This window comes from Felis catus, chromosome F1, assembly GCF_018350175.1.
Source record: "Felis catus isolate Fca126 chromosome F1, F.catus_Fca126_mat1.0, whole genome shotgun sequence".
Classification (NCBI taxonomy): Eukaryota; Metazoa; Chordata; class Mammalia; order Carnivora; family Felidae; genus Felis; species Felis catus.
In genome coordinates this window covers 22,501,717-22,517,846 of record NC_058384.1, presented here as the reverse complement: position 1 = coordinate 22,517,846, position 16,130 = coordinate 22,501,717, and the positions used below count along the sequence as shown (strand labels likewise).

The following is a 16,130-nucleotide window of genomic DNA, read 5'->3' as shown; positions in this document are numbered from 1 at the left end:
TTTCCAAATCAGGCAGGTATTAGATACACAAAACGTAATATAAATGGACACTATTAGCAGAAGACCTTCTCAAGAGATCTCAAAGTGTGACATTTCTGTGGTGGATTTGCTACAATTTGCTAACTGTGAAGTTGGGTTTGTCAGCACTCTGTGAGTGGGCCCATCCTCAGGAAGAGACTGTCATTAACCAAACTCATAGCAGTGTTGTATAAAATCAGAATGCCAACTCATTCATCTGTGGTGAGAAATCTAACTTCCATAAGTCTAGAACACTTGTATTGACATGGTTAGTGCACTCGCTCCCTGCAGGCACATATACAGGGTGGGCAGATTGTCATCTGAAGGTTTCCTGGAATGAGAACAAGGGAAAACTTGTTCCAAGGCTCCATTTCAAGCCATTATGTGTGGGCATCTAAGCTTCTTGTCACAGGATGATATATTTCTTCCTTTGTGTAAGTTCTTAGAGGGGAGGAGCTGCAAGGGAAACTTCATGACTTTAAATTCCATGATATCTCCTGTCTGGATCTCTCAACTGAACTGGTCGAGTCCCATATATCTGAACATCTCCTTACATCTCCTTAGTACTTCTACTTGGATGTCTAATAAATAGATATCTTAAATTCAGAATGCCCAAGCTGAGAGCCTCCCTCTCATTCTCATGCCTCCACCCCTTTAAATCAACCCCTCCCACAGTCTTCTCAATCTCAGTTAATGGCAACAGAGGTCTGAGGTTTCATCTTCAGACCGACCCCCCCCCCCCCCCCCCATCCAGTCTTCGGGAAACCTTGTCAAGCCTGACTTCATCAAACTTCCAGAACTGGTCACTTCTCTTTGCCCCATTGCCACAGGCCTTTTCTGGGTCACCCTGGGTCATCTCCCACCCAGATTATTGCAACAGTTTCATATCTGATCTCCTTGCTTCTGCCCTGGCACCCCCCTAGAACCTAATTTCAACACAGAAGCTGCAGCGATCTTTTTACCACATGTCCTAACATGGAACTCCTGAGCTATCAAGGCTTAACTCCCATCTGTCCAAACACAGGAATACATAGGATCACAGTACTATCTACTTACTCTTGAAATGAAAGTGAGCAGTGTAGTTTGCATGACTACATATCTGATGTACGTGGGAGCTCTCTGAATCAGTGTCTGTGTAGAATACAACATTTCTTAAAGGGAAAGTAATGAAAATGTGCTAATTTGAAGCTTACATGTTTTATTAATATTCCACAATAATAAGAGCAATTGTTTAGATTTCAGAACAACAAAGATGTTTTTTTTTCAAGGAGGAATCTCTGACATTGTTTAGCATTACTATCACATGGAGATATTAAAGAACAGACCAACTTTTAGTAAGTTTTATTATTATTATTTTTTATTTTCCCATAGACAGGGTACCTTTTTATTGCCTGCATCCAGGGTGGATGGCCGACATTGCCAGCACTTTAGTATTCTCTTGGCTTGGGCTTTATCCTGGATATGACTGGGAATCATTAAAATTTTTTGAGTAGAAAAGTGCATCACAGTTTAGGACTATACACTGAACATTTGTATTCTTCTTTTTAATGTTTATTTTTATTGTTGAGACACAAAGAGGAGTGGGTTGAGGAGGGGCAGAGAGAGAGGGAGACACAGAATCTAAAGCAGGCTCTGAGCTGTCAGCACAAAGCCCGACATGGGGCTGGAACCCACAAACCATGAGATCATGACCTGAGCTGAAGTCAGAGAGGCTTAACTGACTGAGCCCCCCAGGTGCCCCTGAGCATTTGTATTCTTATCTTGCTTATTTATTACTTGAAAGTAAGAGCTAGTTAATTTGTTTTTAATGTCTACCCCATTGCTCCATCTAGATTGTCATATTATAAGGCAGGAAATATATTTGTATTTCTTTGGTATTCTTTATAATATCCTATGTTATCCTTTATATTCAGTAGATGCCCAGTTACTACTTGGTGACTTCCAAGAATATTCTGTATTATGGGCTGTATGGTGGAATGCAGAGTAGAAATGAATTTGAGCCTGGGGGGAAAGGCTCTCCTGGTTATCCAGAGGGTCAGAGTGAAGGCTGCCTCTGCTATTATGTAAGGTTTACCACAAAAAGATGGTCTTGGACATGTAGCAAGCCTTTCTCACATCAAATACAATCTAGATTTAAAGGCTTTAATATTTTTATACAATTTAATTCTTGATAATTTTTTGCCCAATAGTGATAAAAATATGTAGCTAATCAGATCATTGTTTTGCATGCCACTTCTCATTAAAAACCCCTGCACTGGTTTTTGTTTTTCGCTAGCTTTATTTCTGATTTATTCTTGAAAACTGCCATTTTTCTTTATGATACTTCAGAAAATGTGCAAGGTTACTGGGATCAAGAGGCCAGCCCTGCTTCTTTCTAGTTGTGTGACTTACAAACTTTGCAATCTAGGCCTCAGTTTTGTTTTTGTTTTTGTTTCTTCATCCATAAGATGGAGATAATCGTACTGTATCAAAGAATTGTTGCAGAGTGTTGTAAAGCTTCTAAAGGTACCTAGCATGTAACAGCACTATTAAAGTACGTACCATTATTAGTATTAATATTACACAAATCTTTTTCAGAACAGGTTCTGATTACTAGATGGGTGCATTTAAACCTAACTCTGCCTTTTCCATTGCTCTTGCTTTATTGAGTTCATTTTCTGACATTCTTCCATTACTGAACTTGAAAATCTGCACCCAGGGCTACTGTGAGGCATACATTTTGGCATTAAAAAAAAAAATTTACTGACTTAATTTTAGAGATTTCTCCATTGCATTTTGAAACCCTAAGCTAACTAACCAAATAAAGAAATAAAAACTAAACAGAGCCTGGTGCTCACATTTGAGACCACAAATGCAAGTTTTGGGGCACCTGAGTGGCTCAGTTAAGCGTCCAACTTCAGCTCAGGTCATGATCTTTCAGTCCGTGAGTTCGAGCCCCGCATCATGCTCTGTGTTGACAGCTCAGAGCCTGGAGACCACTTCAGATTCTGTGTCTCCCTCTCTGTCTGTCCCTCCCTGCTCTTGCTCTCTCTCTCTCTCTCTCTCAAAAATAAATAAAGACTAAAAAAAATTTAAAGACCACATATGCAAGTTTGTACACTCTTCAGCTCCATATTGAAAATTCGGTGCTGAGAGAGGGCTTGTCACAAATGAATACAGAGCCCAAATGCTACCTTTTCACATACTCTTAACTCTAAGGCTAAGGATCTGGCATACAGTTTCTCCTTTACTCTCTACCTCCCTCTTTCCCCTTTTTCCTTTTTCTTGCAAATATTTATTGGGAATTTACTAGATCCTATGCACTATATTAGCTTCAAGAGACATAGTAGTGAATATGTCTCTGTGCTCTCTGTCATGGGACCCAGAGTTTAGTAGGGAAGACAAATGATAAACAACAACAAAAATACAACTATATGCACAATTTAATTAAAATTGTGTATAATACCATATTTCTGCTCTTCCAACGAATGGACAAAAGATGTTCTGGGGATGTTCTTTGGATGTAATTAATTGCATTAAAAATGTCCTTCAAATTGCATCAAAAAGAATAAAATACCTAGGAATAAATTTAACCGTGGAGGTGAAAGACCTGTACACTAAAAACTACAAGACTTTGATGAAGTTACAAAGAAATGGAAAGCTACTCCCTGCTTGTAGATTGGAATAATTAATATTGTTAAAATGTCCATACTTCCCAAAGCAATCTGCAGATTCAAAACATGCCTGTCAGAGTTCCAAAGGTATTTTTTCACAGAAATAGAATAAACAGTCCTAAGATTTGTATAGCACTACAAAAGACCCCAAATAGCCAAAATAAACTTGAGAAAAGAAGAACAAAGCTGAAGACATCACACTTCCTGGTTTCAAACTATTATTACAAAGCTATAATAATCAAAGCATATGGTATTGGCACAAAACAGACACTTAGATCAATGGAACAGAATAGAGAGCCCAGAAATAAACCCATATATGTGTATAGTCCATTAATTTACAGCAAAGGAGCCAAGAATATACAATACAGAAAAGACAAACTTTTCAATAATGATGTTAAGAAAACTGAACAGTCAGATGTAAAAGAATGAAACTAGACCACTATCTGAACACCATACACAAAAACTAACTCAAAATGCAGTAAAAACTTAGATATGCAACCTGAAACCATGAGACTCCTAGAAGAAAACATTGGCAGTAAGCTCCTTGACACTGACCTTGGTGATGATTTTTTGGATTTGCCACCAAAAACCAAGGCAACAAAAGCAAAAAATAAACTGCTGGGACTACATCAAACTAAAAAGCTTCTGCACAGCAAAGGAAACCATAAGCAAAATGAAAAGGCAGTCTATGGAATGGGAGTGGATAGTTCCAAAGCATGTATCTGATAAGGGGCTAATATCCAAAATATATAAATAATTCATTCAATTCAATTGCAGAAAACAAACAACTTATCAAAAATGGGCACAGGATCTAAATAGACATTTTCCAGAGAAGACATACAGATTATCATCAGGTACATAAAAAGATGCTCAACACCACTAATCATCAGGAAAATGCAAATCAAAACTATGAGGTACTACCTCACACCTGTTACAATGGCTGTTTCCAAAATGACAAATAATAATTGTTGGCAAAGATGTGGAGAAAAAGGAATCCTTGTGCACTATTGGGGGGGGGGATGTAAATTGTTGCAGCCACAATGGAAAAACAGTATGGAGGTTCCTCAAAAAAGGAAAAATAGAACTATTATCCATCGATTTCATTTCTGAGTTTTTATCCAAAGAAAATAAAAACAATAACTTGAAAAGATATATGCACTCCCACGTTCATTGCAGTATTATATGCAGTAGCCGAGACATGGAAGCAACCTGAGTTTTTACTGACAGATGAATGAATAAAGAAGATGTGGTATATATGCACACAGGAATATTATTCAGCCATAAAAAGAAGGAAATCTTGCCATTTGTGACAACATGGATGGACCTTGGGGCTCAATTTTATTATGCTAAGTGGAATAAGTCAGACAGAAAAAGACAAATAGTGCATGATCTCACTTGTATGAGGAACCTAAAACAAAAACAAAACCCAAACCAAAACTGAGTTCATAGATAACGGAGAACAGACTGGTGGTTGTCAGATGTGGAGAGTGGTAGAGGAATTAGAGAAATGGGTGAAGGGGATCACAAGGTACAGTCTTTTAGTTATAGAATAAGTCAGTCTTGGGGATGTAATGTACCACATGGTAGCTATAGTTAATAATCCTGTAGTGTATGTTTGAGAGTTGCTAAGAGAGTAAATCTTAAAAGTTCTCATCATAAGAGAAAAAAAATTGTAACTATGTATGATGATGGATATTAACCAGACTTATTGTGATTATTTTGCCATGTATACAAATAATGAATAAAACTCATATAATCTTATATGTCAATTATATCTCAGTGCAGGGGAAAAAAAAGATGTCCTTCCAAGCAGCTAAACAAAGCTCTTCTTCATGTTTTGTTCTTGAAGGGTATAAAAATAAATGATTTTGCTTCCATTTCTGCTTAGCACTATTATATTTCATAATATGTAACAATGTACCCTGGTTTTGTGCTTTGAAATAATACTTGCATCTCATTCCCATGTAAAATAGACATATGACCTTAATTTTATTTTGTTATGTTTTTAAATTTACATCCAAGTTAGGTAGCATATAGTGCAACAATGATTTCAGGAGTAGATTCCTTAATGTCCCTTACCCATTTAGCCCATCCCCCTCCCACAACCCCTCCAGCAACCCTCTGCTTGTTCTCTATATTTAAGAGTCTCTTATGTTTTGTCCCCCTCCGTGTTTTTATATTATTTTTGCTTCTCTTCCCTTATGTTCACCTGTTTTGTGTCTTAAATTCCTCATATGAGTGAAGTCATATGATATTTGTCTCTCTTTGGCTAATTTTGCTTAGCATAATACCCTCTAGTTCCATCCATGTAGTTGCAAATGGCATGGATTCTTTCTGAGTGCCGAGTAATACTCCATTGTATATATATACCGCATCTTCTTTATCCACTCATCCATCGATGGACATTTGGGCTCTTTCCATACTTTGGCTGTTGTTGATCGTGCTGCTATAAACATTGGGGTGCCTGTGTCCCTTTGAAACAGCATCCCTGTACCCTTGGATAAATACCTAGTAGCGCAATTCCTGGGTTGTAGTGTAGTGCTATTTTTTAATTTTTTGAGGAACCTCCACACTGTTTTCCAGAGTGGTTGCACCAGCTTGCATTCCCACCAGCAATGCAAAAGAGATCCACTTTTTCCACATCCTTCCCAACATCTGTTGTTGCCTGAGTTGTTAATATAAGCCATTCTGACAGGTATGAGGTGGTATCTCATTGTGGTTTTGATGTGTATTTCCCTGATGATGAGTGATGTTGAGCATTTTTTCATGTGTCGGTTGGCCATCTGGATGTCTTCTTTGGAGAAGTGTCTATTCATGTCTTTTTCCCATTTCTTCACTGGATTATTTGTTTTTGGGTGTTGAGTTTGATAAGTTATTTATAGACTTTGGATTCTAACCCTTTATCTGATATGTATATGGCCTTTTAAATATTGATCATTACATATGATATAAAATATATAAACCAAGAAAGTATCTTCAAGAACACAGGAGTCTTATATAAAACAATTATTGAGCTAGAATAAGTCTAGTTAGGTATTTAAGAGGTACAAGAACTCTTTGAAATATCAGTTTCCTATCTGTAAAATAAAGGAGCTGTATTAGATGCTCTCAAAGCCCCTTGGAGATATAAACTGATACGAATTATTAGAGAAACATTTTTAATTAAAATGTTAATGTATAATTAATGGTTACCTAGTGGTTTGAAACAGTTTTTACATTAGTAGAAATGTACCAGTCCAAGGATTCTCAGATTATTGTAATTCTGTTCCATTTGTCATTAAACAGAAGATTATTTCCAATCTCATGAGACCATTTCTCATGGTTAGACAATTAAAGATTTCTTTCTTATATGTAGTAACATAGGAGGCCAGAAATCTCACTAATGGTAATTCTGTAGCCTGTAGTGATCTTCATTAATGCATACACTGGTAAAATCTATATTTTCTAACAAAATGGATTGCATCTGTTTTGATTTGATTTTTTTTTATTTGATTTTTTTATAAGTGGATAAAAAAGTGACTTTTCAGAAGTCTGAGCTGTATCTTTCACAAGTAATATTATGATACATAGTAATCCCTTTGTGAAAGCCTCATAAATGTTGGTGATTTGCAAACAGTATTGAGTAAACTCAAAAGCTCTCATATTCCATACCATTTGAACACACTTGCCTTATGAAAATGCAACTAAAGTAGAAACTCTTCCATTTTTATAAGAATGCCTAGGACTTAGTGATTTCTGTGCATACATAATAGACAATGAATAGATTCCCAGTGATATATCATAACCTCTGCATTGGGTTTGAAGGGAAGATATATTTGAGGAGCCATCCAGAGATATATATTCATTTAAAGAGGGATGTATAAAAAATTTCTCTTCCATTTCTGTTGCATTTCATTGTTAAATTTGAGGTGAGATGCACTTCTTGTTTACTAATTCTTTTTCTTTTTTTTCGACTAATCATTTACAGCCACATGATGTGTCTTAACACTAAAACAAATGTTCTCATTTATCTAGTTCTCTTTTCCTTTGCCTTCTTGCATCTCCTCACTGGACATTATCCTCAAAGTTATTTGTTATCAGTCACATTTCTCATTTGCTTTCTCAGACAGTAAGCCAGTATTTCCATTTCCTTCAGTTAGACAGCCATATTCTATGTATAAGAAATAAAAATGTCAACACTCAGATTATTAAAATGTGTTTTACTTAGTCCAATAGTAGTTACAACCGGTCTGATTTCTATAGCCATATGGACAGATTTATTGAGCAGATGATACATACATTTCTATTCAAGCATGATCACTGGGAGAACCCATTTTTCAAATATGGCATCTGCTTCTTTAGACAATTATTTTGATATATACTTCATTTTGTATATAAAATCCAGGTGCCTTCTAAGGTTAAAACTTGAGGAAATATGTAATTTCCTTTTAGGGGTAATTAACTATAATGGATTTGGTCTTTCTGTTCAATTTGTCTATGACACCACTATAAAGTTTGTGGGTTTTTTTTTTTTTTTTTTGTAAAATAATGTTTGTACTGTATTAGTCCTCTGCTTAAAGCCTTTCACGTAATTTTCCAGTAAGATATTTAGGATAAAATCCAAATGTCACAGCCTGACTGGGTGATCATACATAGTTTGCCCCTGATGCTTCCGCCCTCATCTTCTACGTCCCTTCTTCTGAACACTTCACCATAGCAACATGGTTTCATTCATGTTCCCAACATATCTGGAGTACTTCTGTCTTCATGTATTTTCTCAGGTCCTCTCTTCTTCCTGGAATGACGTCGCCCCCTCTTTTCTCATTTACAGAAATACTGTCTGACTTTCATGAATGAATTTTTTCACTTTGCGCATGAAGCCACTGGTGAAATATTCATTGAGGGGAAAGAAGGGAATTGAGATATAGCGGCAAAGAAACCTTTGTCTATTATGTGGCAACTATTATGATGGGCACTTTACATACATTACTTTAGCAAGGGCTCTCTGTTTCACAAATCGCCATAACGTTTTTTATTTCAGAAGAAGTCATTATTATCCTCATTATGACCAATTTCATGGACATTAGTGCATATCCCACCTCTATTGTGTGTACAGCATGCCATGTGGTTTCCGGTGTACAAAGATGAAAGAGATGTGGGCTGTTCTTGACCCTGGAGAAAAGACAGGAAGATTCATTAAAACTAAATAATGTATAAAGCGTGTGAAAAATTTAGTAAACACTAGTTCAGAGAGGAAGAGTGGTTGCTGAATATTGACTAAAATACTTAGTACCTGGAAGAGTAGTTTGAACCATAAACATGTGTTTTATAGATGAACATAATTGCCTAACCATTGTTACTTATGTGATGTGTTAGCTACTTTCCTCATCCTTTTGGACAACAATCAAGGGGTGGTTTTTATAGAGAATGAAGTTATTACACAGTACTTGTCGGATTGATTTGTGACTGCCACTATTGTAATTAAAAAGAAGGTTTTATTTTGGGATGAGCACTGGGTGTTGTATGGAAACCAATTTGACAATAAATTTCATAATAAAATAAAATAAAATAAAAAGAAGGTTTTATTTATTTCAAACATTTAGGCTGTAGCTTCATATTCAGCTCTGTTTAGTATTTTACACGTAATTACAAGGGAAATTATTCATGATAGGTTATAATCTTGAAAGATATATGAACCAGAGGAAGATCAGAGGTAGATTAAAGATTATCATGGTTTAGAATCAATTGTAGGAAGTTCAAATAAGCAGTTCCTACCCAGACATGCACTATTTGTTTAATGAGAACTTGTATTTGCTGTTGCAGAACACTTCTGAGAACTGGAAGTCTTTCTTGTTTACAGTGAAGCATTAACACCTTTTTATAACCTAATTTCTTAATATCTTCCCCAAGACAGTGTTTGCAAAATACACTACTTTCATTCATTCTAACCTGAAATATTTTTCTATTTTTCAAAAAATACAGTGGTTAGTTTCTTCCATTATTTTTGGTACTTTCTTATTTTATCATAAAAAATGAATATTTTGCTGGCATTGCAATTATTTTGCAACATTTGATATACTGCAATATATATTACAATATTCTATATATAATTACTATATGCTATATTCCAACAATTCATAGACCCAACATATTGAAATTGGATTAGATAATTTGCCAGTTATCTTTTAAAAATTGTATCTTAAAAGAAATCCAGAAAGAGAGAACGGAGGGAAATGGGATCTCACAATATTGGCAATACCATGTTTTTTATAGGTTCTTTTTTATTTCTCTTGAAAAATATAAAGCTGTCCGTAATATCTCTGCCTATTTCACTTTACTGGCTTTCAGACATCATAATCTCATTTTTAATATATTATTCCAAATAGAAAACTTGAAATCTGAGCATGGATTACACTAGTTACTTTATTCTGAAGCTACTACAATAACTGGATGTAGGAAAAGGTTTCTCTTCACCGTGATAGAACTAAACCCCATACTAGTACAGGAAGTGCCAATTCATGTGATTAACCAAAGAAAAATACTGTATCTGAAGTCATGGATGTATAATACTGTAAATGTTTCTGACATCACTCACGCTTCTTCTTTTCTTTTATAGGTGTTAAAATGGGTAGAGGAAGCAGTGCAGTCCTCTAAAGTTCACCTGTTATCAACAGATCATTTGGAACAAGCTGTAAACACTTGGAAAATTCCTTTTGATCCCAGCCTAAAAGAGGTTACTGTGTCTCTGAGTGGCCCTTCTCCAGGGATTGAAATTCGCAATCCTTTAGGTGAGATATATCATACATCATATAATAAAATACGAAAACCATGAAAGGTAAAAGTTTTTTGCACACTTATTTATGTCAAGTTAATGCTAACTTTATGAATAAATTCAGTGAATTCAAAAATGACTGGGAAGGATTTTTTAAAAATAAAACGTTTTAGTCGTAAGTATTGTTGAATTAACATGAGATTCAAAAAACTGAAACTCCTAATAATTTATATAGATCAGATTTAGTAACTTAATTGTAGCTAAACTACTCAAAAGAAAAAAAAATATTTAAATTGAGCCTGAAATTATATTTTCCTAATTTATGTATGAGGAAACATTTCATGTAACATATTCTATAAAATTTGGTATTTTGTGTTATTTTTAATGAATCACATGAAAAACCTCTTTTTAAAACTAACTGCCTATTTTTTTTTTTTACCATATTGTCTTCTTGATAGGGTTGACTTTTACAGAAGAGAGTTAAAAACACATTCTTTAATAGAATAATGGTTTAATTTACTTTGCTCCCTCAGTTGTATGTCATAACCCTAGGAACTGACCTGCTTCCTTGGCTAGTTGAATATTCTAATAAGACTTACATTGAAAAGGAATCTAGTAAAGATGGAAACCTCATTTTCCCTATTATTTGCATTTAGAATTTATTTATTTATTTGTTTGATTGTTTATTTATTTATTTACCTACCTATTGATGTTTGTAACATATTATCATTTCCATTGTGGCTTTAGTGTGCTGCTTTTTAAAAACCTATTTGTGAGTATTTGTAAAAATGGAAAGAGAGTAACTAGCTTACTTATTCAATTTAAGTCTTAAGAGATAACTAATGCCTAAAAGAAAACAGCATAGGAACTTGTCCCCAAAGACCACATTCGTGCTACCAATCAAAGTGGAGATTTTACCAAACAAATAAGACCTATTTTTCAAGACTCCTATGGGTTTAGCTGAATACATGAATTTGTCTGTTGAGGTAACATTCCATTCTAACCTTCCATGCTCCCCAGGAAAGATTTGTGGTTTTCACTACCTGGATAATTAAAAATATGTTATTCACTGTATTATGTTTCTACTACTTTAAAAAGCCATTGACATTGATATTTTAAAAGTTGTTTACAATAATTGTAAAACTTCTGATGCAAACATAGATTCTTATAATTGATTTGTTTATATAACTGCAGAAGGAGTCTATAGAGAGCCACGAGTGAATAACTAAACTATGGCTTAATTCCTAATTTGCTTTTCTTCTTCTCTATGTCCCAACTATTAGATACTTTAGGTAAATCTCAGGTCATAGGAGATAGTACCATGCTACTTTATTTCACTGCCTCCTTTAAATGTGACAATAAAAGCTTTCTCCTGTGCTTCATGGAATACAGGTTAATGTTTTGGGCTTCGTGCACAAATATGCCCAAGGCTCTCATGTTAGTAATACCTTGAGTGATCTCCAAAAAGACATTTATTCTGGTTTACTGTTCTTGCCATCTGTTAAATCTAAATGTCTCTGGTGACTGCACGTAACTTCTCAGTAGCCATAATAATTGTTACCTAGGCTGGCTTTGGAAATATGATTGCAGTCTGCCAGTTGTTATTTTTGTTTTAAGACCAAATCCTCATAGCAAATGGGAATCTGATACTTCAGTTTCAATGTCCAGAAACCATAAAATTAAACATATTTTGGAAATAAATAATGTTTTGAGCTATAGGCACACATGTCCATCAGGTAATTTGTACTGGAAATGTATACAGCTAGTACACATAGCTGAAAGAAAGCTTATGCTTGTTACCTTTATGTCTGTCTTTCAGGGAAGCTGATAAAAAAAGGATTTGGCCTGAATGAGCTATTAAATATCCATAACTCTGCCAAGGTGGTGAATGTTAAAGAGCCAGAGGCTGGAATGTGGACAGTGAAGGTATGGTTATTTTACAAAGTCTGTTTATTTTGTTTTGATGTTGGCATGTTTTATAAAGTATATACAATATTTATATCTTCTCTCACAATCACGGAGAATGCTTTTACTAAAAAGCAGTATACATAATGCATTTGTAGAGGTGTCTTGATCACGTGAATTTGGTAGTGTTAAGTTTTGATGACCATGAACGGCATTGATATCACCACAGAATACACTTAAATTCTCAGATAGTTTTCCAATAATCAAACCTGTAGATTGACTTTTTTATGCACCTCCTTTTTCCAAAACAATCAGAGATGGAGCTAGTCGAGAATAATGGTTAGGGGCATAGGCTCTAGTACGGGGATGCCTGGGTGGGAATCTCAATGCTGCTACTTAAAAGCTTTATTTCCTTGGGACTGTAGAGTTCTCTGTGCCTTGCTTTCCTCCTCCTAATGTCGGAATAAAAAAATAATACTCTTTTACTTCATAGAATTGTGCTGAGAATAAAATTAATATGATACAAATGAAATACTTAGCATAGTTCCTGTTACAAAGTAAGCACTCAGGTTCTGTTGGCTCTTGTTATTTGGATAGATCTACATTCATTGTTTACTTGAACCCAATATGGTGTTTGGATCCTAGAATTACACGAAGTAGTATATATTCACTCTAAGCATTGTATTATGGTAATATGGAGGAGAGAACATACACCCCGAATTCAGAATACCATAAATTGAAATCCAGTTCTGCAGTAGATTATGTGTGTGACTCATTGTCGTGGATATTCTGAGGGACTTGCCCATGTTTCTCAGGCTTTTCAATGTGCTCTGGCCTAATTCCAACTCCAGTATCTGCATTTCTGTGCCTAAGAGGTTTTTTTTTTCCAGAACAGAAGAAGGCTGTTCTGCCAGAGAATTAAACCCCTCAGGAGCAGCTTTCAGTCTCTGGCAGGAATAAACTCCAGTTGTCCACATGGGAGCAGGACTGAAAGCACGCCCTTCTGGGGCTACATTCCTTTTCCTGTATCACTTCCCTCTTCCTATGAGCATCCTTTGTACCTCCCAAATAAACAGCTTGCTCTAGAATCCTTCTGGGATAAGTCAAATTGAAGATACCCCTTGCATTATTTACTCTTGCTATCTCAGCTTCCCTACATTAAAAAAAAAAAAAAAAAAAAAAGAAAGAAAGAAAGATTCATGGGCTCATGATTGAAATGTTGGAGCTGCTGTGCATGTGCATGGAAGAGTTCATACCCCAGGCATCTGAGGTGCCATTTCTTGCATGCCAGTTTTTGTTTTTGTTTGCTTTTTCCTTTTTAAAAGAATACCTATATTAACTTTCCCAGCTTAAAAAAATGAAAGCTTCCATTGTAACTTCATCCAAGCCCTAGAATATTCTCAGAACTCTCAGCCTTATAGGGAAAGTAGAAACGGTCATATGGATTTTTTTGGGGGGGTGAGGGGGAGGTGGATAGTATGGGATAAGGGTTTGGGTGAAAAGGCAGTGTGAAATGTAATGGCCCCATCTGCCTGTTTTATTCACCTCCTTCCATGCACTTACTAGGTGCTCAATATTTACTGAGGGCATTCAGTTGTAATGATGCAATGTTTTACTGCTATATTTTAAACAAGTGTAGCCAAATTGGATGGTATAGTTAGTTATTTTAACCAACTCCCCCAGTGTATGACTAGTGTTGAGTCTGACCTTCTGTGACCACAGTAAGTATAGGAGGTTTAGAGTCTTTTTTTTTCCCCTCAAATACTTTCAGTGTGACCTAAACCAACAGTGTCTTGACTAGCAAGTTCAGTGAGGCAATTTCTTCTTGCTTTCTGAATAAGCATCAAGTTACTGATTGTGAAATATGTACAAGTGATGACATTTCTTTCGTATTATTTGCAACTTATTGCAAAGTATATGAACCTCTTTTGCAGGTGATTTGGATTGCTACCCGTAGTATTTCCTCTAGAAAAACTCTTGCCCAGAAGAAGAGAAATATTGCATGGCTGTTGCTTTATCTTGTGCCTAACACATCTACCCATTCAGTCATCCATCCAATAAACATTTATGGAGTTTTGCCCTTGGCCATGTTCCCTGATACTTAATGGGCACTAAGCACATTTTAATTGATAATTAGAACAGAAAAGCACTGAGGATTACTTTGTGAGTGAGGAGGGAGACGATAAGGGGATGAGGTGAGGGGGACTCCGTTTAGACAAGTCTGTAGGTTCAGACTCTTATAATTAAGGAAACAATGAAAAGACACAGTAAATAGATAAGAGTTCTCACAAAAAAAACCTCTGGTTCTGATGTCACACCATTTATAGAGTACAATTAGTGGTAGCTAAACAAAGGATATACATTACAATGCAATTTGAAGATAATAAACTTATTTTGCTCCTATATGAAGTACCAAAATAATATATCAGGTTGATGCAAAGGAAATTGAGCTGAACCTAGAGACATAAATATCACTGCTGACTTTGGATCTCCCTTTTTGATGGCTAATGAGTGATAATGTTTTACATGTGCACTTTCTCAAGAAGAGAAATGTCTGAGATTAGATAGTATTATCTCTGGTGCTATCTCTCATGCACTCAGCTATCTGGAAAATGTCTGCTCTATCAGTAGAATTCATAATGGCTTGTTGAATATTTCACATAGCAGTTTTTATCCTAAGTATGGAACACTATTATTTGACTTTAGCATGGTATTCCAGGGCCACCCAACTGAGCCTCAACCAATCCTTCTAACTCTTGTCTGTCACTTTCCTTTACACTCTAGTCAAATATAACTTTGTACTCTCTCATCCTAACTCCTACCACATTCTCTTGACCTGTGTTTTCTCTTAAGTTGTTCCTTCTCCTAGAATGCCCTTCCTTTCCATCTGACTTCTGATTTACATGGCAAATGACTTTTATCAAGCCTTTTCTGACTTTTTTCCATTTAAAGGCTCTCTTTTCCCTCTGGCCTTCTACTGCAGTTTTTCTGCACCTCCCTTTTTGATGATTTCTCTACAGATTTTATATTTATTTCTGTACAGGTTTTCTCTTCCTATTTTACTCTGGACCAGATTTTGTTGATGGTATATGCCACAGATGTCTGGGAAAGAACTACATGAATATTCATGAATAAAAATGAATGCATTTATTTTGATAATATCCAAGGAAGCAAGTTGAAGAGTTGATTTAGTTATGTGCTGGCATGGAACTCTTTAATTTGTCCAGGATTTAAAATACTGTGAGAGTGGCAATTTCTTTTCTTCTGTGGTTTTCCTCTAAAACCTTGGTAATTACTTTTCTGTAACTTATTAGGACACTGTTACCAAATAGACAATGAGTTTACTCATCTGTATAGTTCACATAAATGACTCAAATGCTTTAGGTTGCCTCTGATGCAGGTAAAAACATGTTAGAAATAGATGAGTAAGAAGAATGTAAAGGTTTACTGAAAACACAAGATAATGTTGTTTTATGTCCCTAAATTTCCATTGTAGAGAAACTACAAATCCTGAATCTCGTTTCTGTGCAATACGGATTTTCCATTCAGGCAGCTATATCTAGATATAGAATGTTTGAACATAACCACAAAAACTCTCAGGCCAAATTTTGTTCCTTAAGTGAAGCTTCCTACAAAGACATTAAATAATTGTCAGCACCCTTCGGGTTTAGGTGGCACAAACTGTTTCTATTAGTCTAGGATTATCAGTGTGATCAATGTAATCCAACACATCCCTTGGGGCACATTTCCATCAAGTAAATCTGGATAAACTGTCCTTAGATAATCTTCCAAGTAGAGAAAGA

At 35.5% G+C, this 16,130-nt stretch overlaps 1 protein-coding gene across 6 annotated transcripts in view; it reads left to right on the top strand.

Annotated features, from left to right (window-relative positions):
- HMCN1 (hemicentin 1) overlaps nt 1-16,130 on the top strand; it is a 469,326-nt gene that overhangs the window by 163,597 nt on the left and 289,599 nt on the right. For all 6 annotated transcript variants that reach the window (XM_023247312.2, XM_003999241.5, XM_019821722.3 and 3 more), the window contains 2 exons: nt 10,267-10,438; nt 12,242-12,348. In XM_023247312.2, the coding sequence (XP_023103080.2) occupies nt 10,267-10,438; nt 12,242-12,348 (279 nt within the window). The remainder of the gene's footprint in view (nt 1-10,266; nt 10,439-12,241; nt 12,349-16,130) is intronic.